The sequence below is a fragment of the Lissotriton helveticus genome, chromosome 7, assembly GCF_964261635.1.
Source record: "Lissotriton helveticus chromosome 7, aLisHel1.1, whole genome shotgun sequence".
Classification (NCBI taxonomy): Eukaryota; Metazoa; Chordata; class Amphibia; order Caudata; family Salamandridae; genus Lissotriton; species Lissotriton helveticus.
In genome coordinates this window covers 1,178,918,666-1,178,931,599 of record NC_136068.1, presented here as the reverse complement: position 1 = coordinate 1,178,931,599, position 12,934 = coordinate 1,178,918,666, and the positions used below count along the sequence as shown (strand labels likewise).

The 12,934-nt window shown below is 48.9% G+C and overlaps 1 protein-coding gene across 4 annotated transcripts in view; it reads left to right on the top strand.

Annotated features, from left to right (window-relative positions):
* The window catches only part of HELZ (helicase with zinc finger), a 1,775,655-nt gene that overhangs the window by 1,617,940 nt on the left and 144,781 nt on the right, over positions 1-12,934 (top strand). For all 4 annotated transcript variants that reach the window (XM_078654323.1, XM_078654320.1, XM_078654322.1 and 1 more), the window contains exon 30: positions 10,780-11,290. In XM_078654323.1, coding sequence (XP_078510449.1) covers positions 10,780-11,290 — 511 coding nt within the window. The remainder of the gene's footprint in view (positions 1-10,779; positions 11,291-12,934) is intronic.

Here is a 12,934-nt window from a genome sequence, read left to right as displayed (position 1 = left end):
TCCAGCAAGTCAGGAAAGAACTCAAGACTTGGCTGTTTGAATGAAAAAAACGCCACACAGCAGCTATCCACTCCAGCGCCTTGAGCCCCTCACGTGTGATTTGCTGGGCTTTATAAATAACTGAATGATCAAATAACATAGAATGAGGAGGAATGTTTGCTTGTTAAGTACAAGATTGAAGGAGCTGTGTATAGATATATATGCTTTGGCCATGAATTAGTAATGATAAACTAAGTGGTTGCAAGAAGGTTAAGGTTTGCAAGCTAAGGCAACAGATGCAAGCTGGGAAGAGAATCCAGACCTCTGGGATACCGTTTTAGATGATTGCAGTGAAGAAACAGGAAGTAGTAACTGAGGAACCAAAGTGCCAGAAAGTATCAAGAGAAAGTAAAGAGTGACATTTCAAAAACAGGGGTTTTGCTAGAGTCCATTTTACATTAGGAGTACAATTTACTCATAGGTTCCTGTCAAGCCACAAACTGTGCAGCAACTTGTATTTAATAATTTTTGGTAAAGCAGATTTTAGTTGGCCTTCAAGTTTGTAGAGTTGAGAGATAACTGGCAACCACAATGAATTTCACTTTTCTGCTGGATACTTTAAATGCAGTATCCTCACCTTTTAAATACCCCAAACCTCAGATTATAACTGGAGAACTTCAACAGCAGTGCTGCACGCCATCGGGTGGTGGTGTGCAGCTTCATGTTGGCTCTGTACAACCCCAAAATAGACAGCTGCATAAAAGTGCCACTCCTGCACTGTGGCATCAGTTTCTTTCTTTAATACTCTCCAGTGCAGATACACAGCTCCTAACGTTTGTTGATCTCTGATGATGTCCTAAATTATTTGAGAGTGTGTTGGGATTGCCAAGACTATAGGCTTCAAACTGTACTGAGACAGAAGGAAGCAGATTTTGTCAAGGACCTGCAGGAGTTGTCTTTGGTGCCTGTGATCCAATCACAACTCTTTAAGTCGTGTGGCAAGTGTCCCCTCATGCACCTGATGGCGATCGTGTAACGGGAGGTAAAGCTCTACATCAATGAGCACAAGAAGAGGTTGTGGTCAAAGCACAGGTCTTGCTCCCGCTCAAAGCCGGCCTGGTCTTGCTCACAAGGCAGTTCCTGTGAACAATCCTTTTCCTTCTCAAAGTCTTTGAGTAAGTCAAAGTCCAAATTCAAACACAAAAAAATGACACAGAACTTAATACCACACTGCCACTCTAGCTCTAAATAGATTTTGCAAGGGCATCATGATGAGCATCGCACCCCTTCAAAATCCCTGGTTCCAGAACTGATCAGCGTCACACCCTGAAATCTCTGGGCTGTCGTTGACCCCTCAGGAGAGCGCAGCCTCCCAGGATTCCACTCTGCAAATATTTGGTGCAATTCTGAGTACCTCTACTGTGTCCTCAGGCTTTTCACTTGAATTGCCACTGGCAGATCATCCTAAGCAATGCCTGGCCCCTTGGGACCAGAGTCTGGGCTGATACTGACTCCAGTACAGACTTTCACACTGACCCAAGGTCCACACTGATTCCCATCAAACCGACAGGGATACTGAACCCACCAGCGCAGATAGAAGACTGGTGGTGACGCTCATGCCAATCACTGAAACAACATGCAGGCGTCAGACTGGATCCGGAAAGTTTTGCTTAGCAGTACCCCTGCGCGTCAGTAGGTGGCGTCCTGCGGCTCCGCATCCGTCACTGGTGTTGTAAGCGCCGAGATGACGTCACAGAGAGTACTTAGGCGCCACCCATGTGCGCTAATGTCAGTTCTTTCTTTTTCCGCATCAGCAAGCGCAGATCCGGATTGAGCACGTGCCTTAGTCACTTTTGAGACTTTTTGTCTCCCCCCTTTTTTTCCTGGTGCACGTAGGGATGCTCGGCTTTAAGTCTTTTGGAACGTGCCGCCGTAATATGTCGGTGGCGGACCCCACGATGTGTGCCTCTACTGCCTGGAGACAGATCACAACTCCCGGGTCTGCCAGGACTGTTAAGCTATGGCCCCGAAAGCCATGCGGGAGCGGTGTCGGAAATAGCTGGAGGTTTGGCATTCGTCACACCACCGCTCTGGGTCCAGGGGTCGTTCCTGCGACCGCTCGCGGGACCGGAGCCGTCGCTCCTCGGGCACCAAGGCTTCGCCTTCGGATTCCGGTAAGCGATGCCATAAAAAAAGTTGAAGAAGCTTGTTCGCTCTCTGACGTCCCCCCGTCGCTCCTCGGAGGCGGACGAGGGGGACAGGGGCTCCACCTCTGCGGCTCCTCTGAAGCCAGGGAGTCCCTCGGCCTACCCGTCATACCCGGGTCTGTCGGCGACTCCCGAACAGATGCAAGAGCTTCTTGCTGCCGTGGACCGCCTTTTTAGGCCCTGGTCTCCCGCATTCGGGCCCCGCGTCCAGATCCTGCTTGCCCGGCGGCTCCACCACTGCTCCAGCACCACAGGATCCTACGCCGCTGGCTCCAGCCCCGGCGCCACGAGGTGCAGCGCTGCCGGCTCCGGCCCCACCCTCGGCTCCAGCCCCGGCGCCGCTCTGGGTGCCTTTTATCCCACCCCTGCCCCAGTTCCTGGACCATTTTGTTCCGGCCTGGGATCCTAATTGGGAGGCGGCCCCGGCCGGCGCCGTTCCTGACGCCGTTCGTCCCGACTCCGGCTCTGCCGCCGCAACCGGCTCCTTCTATGCCAGAGGTGGACAACGACTGGGACGGGTCCGAGGACCCTCTTGCCCGGCAATGTGATTCCGAGCAAGATTGGGGGGACGACCTAGAAGACACAGGCAAACTCGATGTCTCTTCTGACCCGGGGTTTGCCTCTCCTCCACCTACTATGGAGGAGGGTGCTTCCTACACCATGGTGCTCCGGCGGGCTGCGGAGGCTCTCAATCTCGACACCCCTACGCTAGCCCTCAAAACCAACCTCCTTACAGAGGTACTCCAGACGGCGTCTACTTCGTCGGAGCCGCTGCTTCCCTTCAATGAGGCCCTTACCGGAGTCCTCTTGAGCACTTGGTTACGGCCGGCCACAGGGGCACCAGTGGATAAGAATGTCGCCAGGCGTCCCTGCCTGGCGATCCCGCCTCCCTGACCACTCACCCTACGCCTGAGAGCCTGGTCATTCAGGCCTCGACGGCGCAGAGTGCCTTTCCCATGGCTCTGCCGGATAAGGACGCTAATAGGCTGAAACAATTTGGTAAGAGGTTGTTCTCCTCGACCAGCTTAGGGCTGCGGTCGGTTAACACCGCCTGCTTGGGCTGGTACTTCCACGCAGTGTGGGATTCCGTTTCTCAGGTCTTGCCTCAGTGTTCTGAGGAGGTCCAGGCTATCCTTTCCCAAGCGATTGCTGTGAGGGTAAGGATGCGGCTAAGTTTGCCATCAGGTGTGTTTGGACATTTCGGATTAGTTAAACAGGGCAATTTCCACAACTGTGGCGTTGCGGCGCCACACCTGGTTGAGTTCGACTGGGTTCTCTCCCAATGTCCAGGGCTCGCTCATGGACATGCCTTTTGATGGCTCCTGCCTCTTTGGCGATGAGGCCGACAGTGCACTGGAGCACTTTAAGGACTCACGGGCCAAGGACTTGGGTCTTTCTACAAAGAACCCTGCCACTCCTGGGTTTCGTTCCTTTCGTGGCCAGGGCTGAGGCACCCAGGCACGCTCCTCCAGCAACTCTGTGCAGAACCAGCCTCGGTGCGGCCGTGGCTTCTGCAGGGTCGGGTCTGGGAACCAGCGTGCTAGTCAGTCCACCCCTACCCCCGCTGTTTCCACCTCCAAGCCTTCCTAATCCGAGCTTTAGGGAGCACCCACGCCGGTTGGTGGCAGGGTCCTCCACCACTGGCGTGAAATTACATTGGACAAGTGGGTGCTGCAGATAATCTGCAAGGGTTATTCCCTCCCCTTTCAGTCCTCCCTTCCAGCCATGCCACCTCGGTGCCACCGCATGTCGGGGGATCATTTGGTTCTTCTCCAACAGGAAGTCGCGACCCTCTTGGCCAAGGTGGCCATCGTGTGCGTTCCCGGGTGGTTGTTATTCCCACTACTTTCTTGTCCCCAAGAAGGACAAGGGGGGCCTGCTCCCCATCTTGGACCTCCGGGACGTCAATCGCTTCCTCCGGAAGGAGAAGTTCAAGATGCTGACTCTGGCTCAGGTCCTGGCTGCCCTAGGCCCTGGAGACTGGATGATAGCGTTGGACTTGCAGGACGCTTATTTTCACATCCCCGTCCTGCCAGCCCACCGGCGTTACGGTAGGCCAGGAGCATTTTCAGTTTGCCGTGCTCCCCTTCAGCCTTACAAATGCCCCTCGGGTGTTCACGAAGGTGATGACTGTGTTCGCGGCTCACCTGCGCAGATCGGGGTGTCAGGCTTCCCCTACCTCGACGATTGATTGTTGAAGGCGGGCTCGCCCCAAGCACTCGTTGGCCACCTTCAGACTAGGACCGACCTCCTGCAGTCGCTGGGATTCTCCATCAACGTGCCGAAGTCGCACCTGAGCCCCTCTCTGAAGCTCCCCTTCATCGGAGCGGTCCTGGATTCGACACTGTTTTGGGTTTATCCCCCTGAGCAGCGAGTCCGGGAAATTCAGGCTATGATTCTGATCTTTCGGCCTCAATCCTGGGCTTCAGTCAGGATTACCCTACGGCTCCTGGGCCTGATGACCTCCTGCATCCTGCTGGTGATACATGCCAGATGGAATATGCGGGCTCTACAGTGGGACCTGAAGTTCCAGTGGGCGCAGCATCAGGGCAACCTGTCCGGTCATGTCCAGATCTCGGAGGGCACTGCTCAACAGTTGCAGTGGTGGCTCACGAATCGAGATGGGGTCAGTGGCAGATCTCTCTCCCTTCCCCAACCACGGCACACAGTGGTGATGGATGCTTCCCTCTTGGGATGAGGTAGCCACTTGGGAGAGGCGGAGATCAGAGGCCTTTGGTCTCCGTCGGAGTCCCGGCTCCATATCAATCTTTAAGAGCTGCGGGCGATCCGGAGTTGCAACAAACAGAGTGGGGTGGGGTCCAGGATCCTATGTCAGGAGGCTCTGCCCCTCTGGACATGGCTGGAACATCAAGGCATTACCTTGGTGGTTCAACACCTGGCAGGTTCTCTGAACGCCAGTGCGGATGAGCTCAGCCGCCGGTGCTTGATGGATCACGAATGGCGTCTGAACTCGGACCTGGTGCACGGACCTTTCAGCAGTGGGGAGAGCCTTGGTTAGATCTATTCGCCACCGAAGAGAACGTGCAATGTCATCAATTCTGCGTGTTGGAATTTCCAAGGCGGCACTCACTCGGAGACGCTTTTCGTCGCGAGTGGAGTTGCGGTCTCTTATGCGCCTTTCCGCCTATACCACTTCTGACCAGAGTGCAGAAGAAGATCAGGCGCTACCAGGCCCAAGTCATCCTTGTGGCTCCGGATTAGGCACGAAGATACTGGTATCCCAAGCTACTCAGTCTGTCAATCGATCCCCCAATTCGACTGCCTCTTCAGAAGGATCTTCTGTCGCAGCAACAGGGGACGGTCCTCCACCCGAACCTGTCCAACCTCCACCTACATGCGTGGAGATTGAGCAGCGACAGTTGATGCCATTTGACTTGCCTCCTTTCAGCTGTTTCAGCCTTCTTGAGGCTTCCTGATCAGCCTTCTCTTTTCAAGTCCCCTGTTGTGAATATATTCTTGAAAGGCTTTACTCACATGTTTCCTCCTGTTCCCCTTGTAGTGCCTCAGTGGGACTTGAATCTGGTGTTAATCTATCTGATGTGTGCTCCCTTTGAGCTACTTCATAACTGTCCTCTTCGTCTTCTGACTCGCAAGACTGCTTTCCTAGTTGCCATCACCTCTGCCAGAAGAGTGAGTGAGCTCCATGCTCTTTCTTCTAAGCCTCCTTTCCTCTCTGTCCATCCGGACAAGGTTGTTCTGAGGACTTGTCCTTCTTTTTTACCCAAGGTGGTTACTGCCTTTCACATCAGCCAGACCATTACCTTGCCCACCTTCTTTCCGCCCAACTTTTTGTTGGCTACGTGGGCGCTAAGAAGGGACAGGCGGTGCACAAACGGACCATCTCTCGGTGGGTCGTTTTGTGCATCAAGATCTGTTATTCCTTGGCTAAAAAGGATCCTCCTGAGGGGCTGCGTGCCCATTCCACTCTGGCCACGGCGGCTACTGCTGCCTTGGGACGGGGAGTCCCTTTGCAGGACATTTGTCAGGCAGCTACATGGGCCTCCCTGCACACGTTCGCCAAGCATTACTGCCTGGACAGCCAAATCCGGAGAGACGGCTTCTTAGGCCGTTCAGTTCTCCAGGACTTTCTGGTGTGATTTTGGTTTGCAGACCCACCACCAGGGTTGGTATTGCTGGGGTATCTATTCTAAGGTAAGGTAAGGAATCTAACACTAACGTGTTTCCTTCAGATGCACAAGTTACTTACCTTCGGTAACAATATATCTGTAAGAAACATTAGTTAGTGTTAGATTCCTTACCTCCCCACCCATCCTCACCGTTCTGCGAACCGATATCTAGGGTTAAGGACATCCCTTTCAGGGCCCTAGTTTCATGGCACCAGTGTCGGTTTCTTGCATGGCTCTGCGTTCCTGGCACAGAAAGCTATGTTCAGAACTGACGTTCGCGCACGAGGGCGGCGTTTAAGTACTCCAGCGACGTCATCCTGGCAATCACGACGACGGACGCGGAGCCGCAGACGAAGCCTACCGACGCGCAGGGGTACTGCTGACGAAACTTTCCGGATCTAGTCTGACACCTAGGGATATTCTAAGGTAAGGAATCGAACACTAACTAATGTTTCTTACAGATATATTGTTACCGAAGATAAGTAACTTGCGCATCAAGACTGATCAGGCCCAAGTCTTTCTAGTGGCTTCAGATCGGGCTAGGAGGGTGTGGTGTACAGAAGTTCTGGGCCTACACATCTGTCTTCCGATCAAGCTGCTGCTTCGAGAGGATCTACTGCCAGAGCAGGAGGGCACGGTTCTGCACTTGGGCCTCTGCAGTCTGTACCTCCATAATCTATACCTCCATGCGTGAAGATTGAGTGGCAGCAGCGAGTTGCTTTCAGTCTTTTTCCTGAGGTGGTGGTTGTTATTCTGGCAAAGCAAAGGAGTTGATGGACAGAGCGCTGAAACTTTTCAGACACTCACCCCCAGTCACAAATCTGGGTTGAATCCATCATCGTTCTTTAGCTCACTTCGCCACCCCAGTGCAGACTCACCCATATTCAAATCAGTCTTGGCCCTGTTCGTCTGGGCATACCCTGCCAGCTTAGGACGAAAAAAGAGCAAACAAGGAGATGATGGAGGGAGCGCTGAAACTTTTCAGACACTCACACCCGGTCACAAATCTGGGTTGAATCCATCATCGTTCTTTAGTTCACTAAGGCACAGGGCCAAGACTGATTTGCATATGGCAGGGTATGCCCAGAAATGGGTCCCTTGCTCACTTTGCCACTGGATTCAAGCTAGCCTAGCTGATGAGAGGGTTAACTTGAAACAGGTCCCTGGGTGCTTGTTTCCGATCCTGTAAAGTCCTGGCTTGGCAACTCGGGCTGGACTGTTCCCATGAGGCACAGGGTCAAGCCTGATTTGCATATGGATGGGTCTGAACTGGGGTGGCGAAGGGAGCTAAAGAACGATGATGGATTAAACCCAAATCTGTGACTGGGGGTGAGTGTCTTAAATGTTTCAGTGCTCCATCTATCATCTCCTTGTGTTTGCTTTGTTATTATGGCAGCCAGGTGCCTGTTTATAAAATCAGTGTACAGAGGGACAGTGTTTTGGCTTGGTGCAATATTCACCAGATTGTCCCATTACAAGCAAACAGTCTTAATGTTGTTTGTTTTGTCTTTGGGCACTGCTAAAGGCTATTTGACGGCTCTTTCAGCATTTTTAAGGTTGCCCAATCAGCCTTTTATGTTTAAACTAGCTTACCCGTCGCGCGTTGCTGCGATCTCCAAAGAAAGGAAATTCAAGGAAACTCGTCATGATAACATTCAATTTACATTGTGTCATTTTTATTGAAACGTATTCATTTTAATATGGAAAACATTTCAAAGTGTCGTTTTAATTCTATTTATTTATTCGAGTGCTTGTGGATACACGATTTGTTGTTTTTCCGTCTGGTGCGTACATCAGTATTCGAAAGATTATGAGGGCCCTGTGGGGCCGATATTTAAAAAAATGTTATGCCAGAAACCTTCGCGGAAGTGTACTCAACAACTTCCCAAAGTTTCATGGCGATCGGATGAATGGTGTAGTAATGCATATGCCAGAAACCTGCGCGGGAGTGTACTCAACAACTTCCCAAAATTTCATGGCGATCGGATGAATGGTGTAGTAATACATATGCCAGAAACCTTTGCGGGAGTGTACTCAACAACTTCCCATAGTTTCATGGCGATCGGATGAATGGTGTAGTAATGCATATGCCATAAACCTTCGCGGGAGTGTACTCGACAACTTCCCAAAGTTTCATAGCGATCGGATGAATGGTGTGGTAATGCATAAAGGACAAACAGACAGGCATACATACATACATTCGTTTTATATATATATATATACATCACCCGTTGTAATGAGATTTCTTTAAGGCTTTTTGGTTTACTACATAGGTTTCCGCCAAAGTCTTTTGAGATGCCACAGTGAGACTTAAATTTGGTTCTCACTTTTTTATTATCCACTCCATTTGAGCCAATGCAGAGTTGTCTACTACATCTCTTGGAGCTGAAAACTGCGTTTCTGGTTGCAATATCGTCGGCTCATTGTATGAGTGATCTGCAGACACACTAGGTCCAGCTGCCTTATACAACATTTTTTCTAGATCAACTGTTGTTGTGGAGTGGAGCTGCATTTCAGTCGAAAGTGGTTAACACCTTTCCATGTCGCACAGGCTATACCCTTCTGACTTTTGTTTCCATGCATCCCCACTCGAAAGAGAAGGAGAGATTCCATAATTTGGACCCAAGAGAGCCCTCATTTCTAGATTGATTGTGCCAAGGACCATTGAGTGGCCGATTAACTCTTTGTAGGCCTCTTTGGAGCAAAGGAAGGCAAGGAAGTGGCGAAATGCACCATCTCTAGGTGAATGGTCCTCTGCATTAAATTCTGCTATGTCCTAGCTAAGAAATAGCCACCTGAGGTTTTAAGGGCTCATTCGAGTTGAGCCAAGGCTGCTGTTACTGCACTAGCATGCGGAGGCCTAACCTCAATATCTGTCCGGCTGCTACGTGGGCATCAGTGCACACTTTCATGAAGCAGTCACAAAGCACTTGACAGTCTGGTCCGTTTGGATGAACATTTGCCTGGTTTGGTCCAGCAGGACTTTTTAGTCTGAGCCATTCCACAGACCTATCACTTGGGGGATGTACTGCTTTGATATCTAGTCACAAGGTGAGGGATCTGCTATTAGAAGTATCCATCAGAAGAATAAGTAATTACCTTCAGTAACACTCTTATCTAGAGGATACTCTGATTTCTCACCGTCCTTCCACCTCCCCGCTCTGTTTATTGGAACTATTTCAATTTAAAACGGGCCCAGATTAGAGATCTGTACACTTGTCAAGCCAGTGAGGTTGCAGATGTTCTCTATATCTGAGGGTGCGGACAAGCCTTTTAAAGCAACTGATGTCAGCATGCTTCGGAAGTACTTATATGAGCTGCTGCTCATCATTTTCGTAGCGGAGCAGTTTTGGTGCAGAGCCGCATCACACTACTTACCGGCACGAAGTACTGAACATTCACAAGGGTAGAAATCTGCAGTTAGGTAGCTTATCCACCAGTAGGAGCATAACCAAAGGTAAGTAACTTGTTTGTCAACACAGAGGTTATACAGGTGGCTCGCGCACAGCAGTGGCGTATGTTTTTTTTGGGGGGGGGGGGGGTTGCAGGAGTCGTATCTATCAACTACCACCATTTCCCTGGCCCCAAGAGCACGTCAACCATCGGCCACAAATTCCCTCAATATGAATTTGTTATGCACTGGCTAGAAAAGATCCTGCTCTTGGAATTAAGGCAAATTCTACCCAAGAGAGGGTTGCTTCTTCAGCCCCCTGGAGGAGGATGCCTACCTTTGGCCTTTACCAGGAGACTACATGGGTATCATATACTTCTTCAAACGTTTTGGCTTGGCAGGATGTCTGTCTTGCTGTTTTTCTCAAGTCCTCTGCTTTTCTGCATTAGCAATCTTCAGAAACAAATAGTTCTATAAGTATGAGGTACTTTAATCTAGAACATGTATTCTGATTTATATTGCTTCTTTCCACAGTTTAGTTACCTCATTCTCTCCTCATCTTCCCTGAGGACTGATATCGTTTTTCAGTAGTTTTTTTTTTTGGGGTGATGTTTTTTAGCTAACACGTTTTCCTGGCCCCTCTTGTGTAGAAACCTTAGGTAGCTGAGATCGTGAAAGTGGGCAGTGAGTGCCTTTATCAGGTGCTAAATTGCATTTGTTGATGTCATCATTGCGCATTGACAGTGATGTGGCTGGATATTTGGAGATATTTCTAAGTGAATAATCTGTATGAAGATCTTCAGCAAACACTAACTGAAGTAAGTAGCTTGTTTTGTCTAAAAAATAATGTATCATTTCTCATCGTAAGTTTGAGTCAACATTTAGTTGCTCATGTTGAAATATATTAAAACATTGATAGTTTCATTTTCTAGTGTTTTCAGTGTTTTCATGATGGTCTCCTGATACTACGGAGTCTCATTTTTGGTGTATTCAGTTCAAAATTGCATAGATTTTAGTTAAACTATTGTCTGATCTTTTGTTTTTTTCCTCGTAGGTTACAAGATTTCCTAAGGGAACTGTCACATCGTGAGCATAGCGAAAACCGGGAACTAGGAGAAATGCCACCACCTCAATCAAGACTGTTGCAATACAGGCAGGTGCAACCTAGAAGTCCACCAGCGCTCCCTTCTCCTTCATCTAACTCCAGTCATAGTGGCCATTTTCCCAACTTCACTGAAAACAGCAGAGACCTTGAAATCCCAAGCACACCAGTGTTTCAACATCTGCCTCAGCTTTACAATTCCCCTTATCCCATGCCATCTGGACACATAACCCCACCCCCACTGAAGTATCTACAACCCGATGGATCATGGACATATGCTAACCTGCAGCACAATCATTTACTACAGCAGGCTTTTCATTATAACATGCCCCCGTGGCAGCATAGACCACAGCAGAACCATTTTGTACAAATGCAAAATCATCAACATCCAGTTGGTCAGGAGCCGTTTCATCCACTATCATCTCGAGCAGTATCTGCTTCTTCGCTCCACAGCCTAGAAGAGGTGAGTAATTAAACATAACTTTTGACTGCCGATAAGCATTGTCTCTGATGATTTCTTCTTATTACAAATGACTGACCTAACGCCTTGGAGAGCTGCCTTGCAAGTAGATTTGATGCAATTCTAACCAGTTTGTCTCCAGAACGCATCATTTTGCCAGGACACTCTGTAGTCTCTTTAATTTAGTAACAATTGTAAACACATTGCAGACCAGCTTGACTTCTGATACAGACTAAAATTGTCATGGGTGAATCACGCCACCTTCTGTCTTTGACCACCAGCTACCGTAACATGATCCTGTTTTGTTGCCCTGGACAGACGCAGTAGTAGTCCGTGCAACTACTTTCAACTAAATTACGCTGTGTCCAACGCATACACTAACTCGTCGACCATAAATTTGAGTGTCGGCTGCAGACAGCACAACTCTGAAAAAGAGTGGTGTTTGCAGTTCATGCACTAGTTCATACTTTTCCAAGTTGCTGTACACTGAGCAATTTAATTGAAAAAAGGTGCACAAGATCGTGACACAGTCCCAGTGCTGGAGGTGCAGCACAAGCCTTGCTCTCATTGTGCCGTCTTTGTAGTGTAAATTGTGCCGGTCTACCCACTGACCCGTATCACAGGTTAAGTCCGCTGAAATGCAACAGTGCAGCAAGCAGCACTGCGACCAAACATTGCCGTACTACCAGGACACCAGCAGTATTCTGTGATTTCTTGATATCTCTGCCGCCATGAAAGTTCACCAAACTAAATGAAGCTTGATATTGCCCCAAGAATATGAATCTAAAGGCTCGCTCCCCTAAGGGTATCAGCAGTTTGTCGAAGAGGTCCCTAAAGGTGGCCTGAAGGCTAAGGTAGACTACACGTGGCTCTGAATGATTGCTACGGTACTGATTTATGCTGTGTATGTGCTCTCAGCAAGAAGGGGGAAAAAGTGCACTTTACTTCTACGAACCCACGCAACTGCTGTGATATAGCAGTTGCGTGGGTTCGTTGGAGTAAAGTGGCTGAGAAGAGACAAACACTCTTTATGATGACATCCTGATAGAGCTCTTATTCTTGCACGACTAATGGACCGGGAGGAGTGTTAATCCCTTTACGGATTTTGGTGTTCCTTGTTGAAGAAGTGTCCCAATTTAAAGTATTTTAAGTGCAAATTCCAATTTAGTACCGAGAACCCGTTTGTTCCTAAAGACAGACAGAGAATTCAAAGTCTTAAAACCCTGAAGATTTTATTTCCAGAATGTTTGTTTTACAGTAATTGATTAAAATACTCAATATTAATGTATTATTAAAGTAGAGTGCAAAGCTCAGTTAAATTACAGAATTCAGTTGGAGAACTCAGTAAAGTTCAGTTCAGCAAAATACAAAGTCTAAAATGGGAGAAATCCCACATGGATTCACCTCCAAGGATCAGTAGGAAAGGCGCTCTCTCACTTTTAAACAGAGCACCTTTTTATAGGGTTCTGTTCACAGGATTTCATACATGCATTACAACTGAATACGTGTCTCATGTTTTACACCAATCAGAATTAAAGCAAAGCGGAACAGTTGTAAGTCAATGGATTAGAAATTCATTCCTAATTGAACAACATAAAGCTTCTCACAAGCACCACCTGTAGATGCGCCCTTGAATGAATACAATTT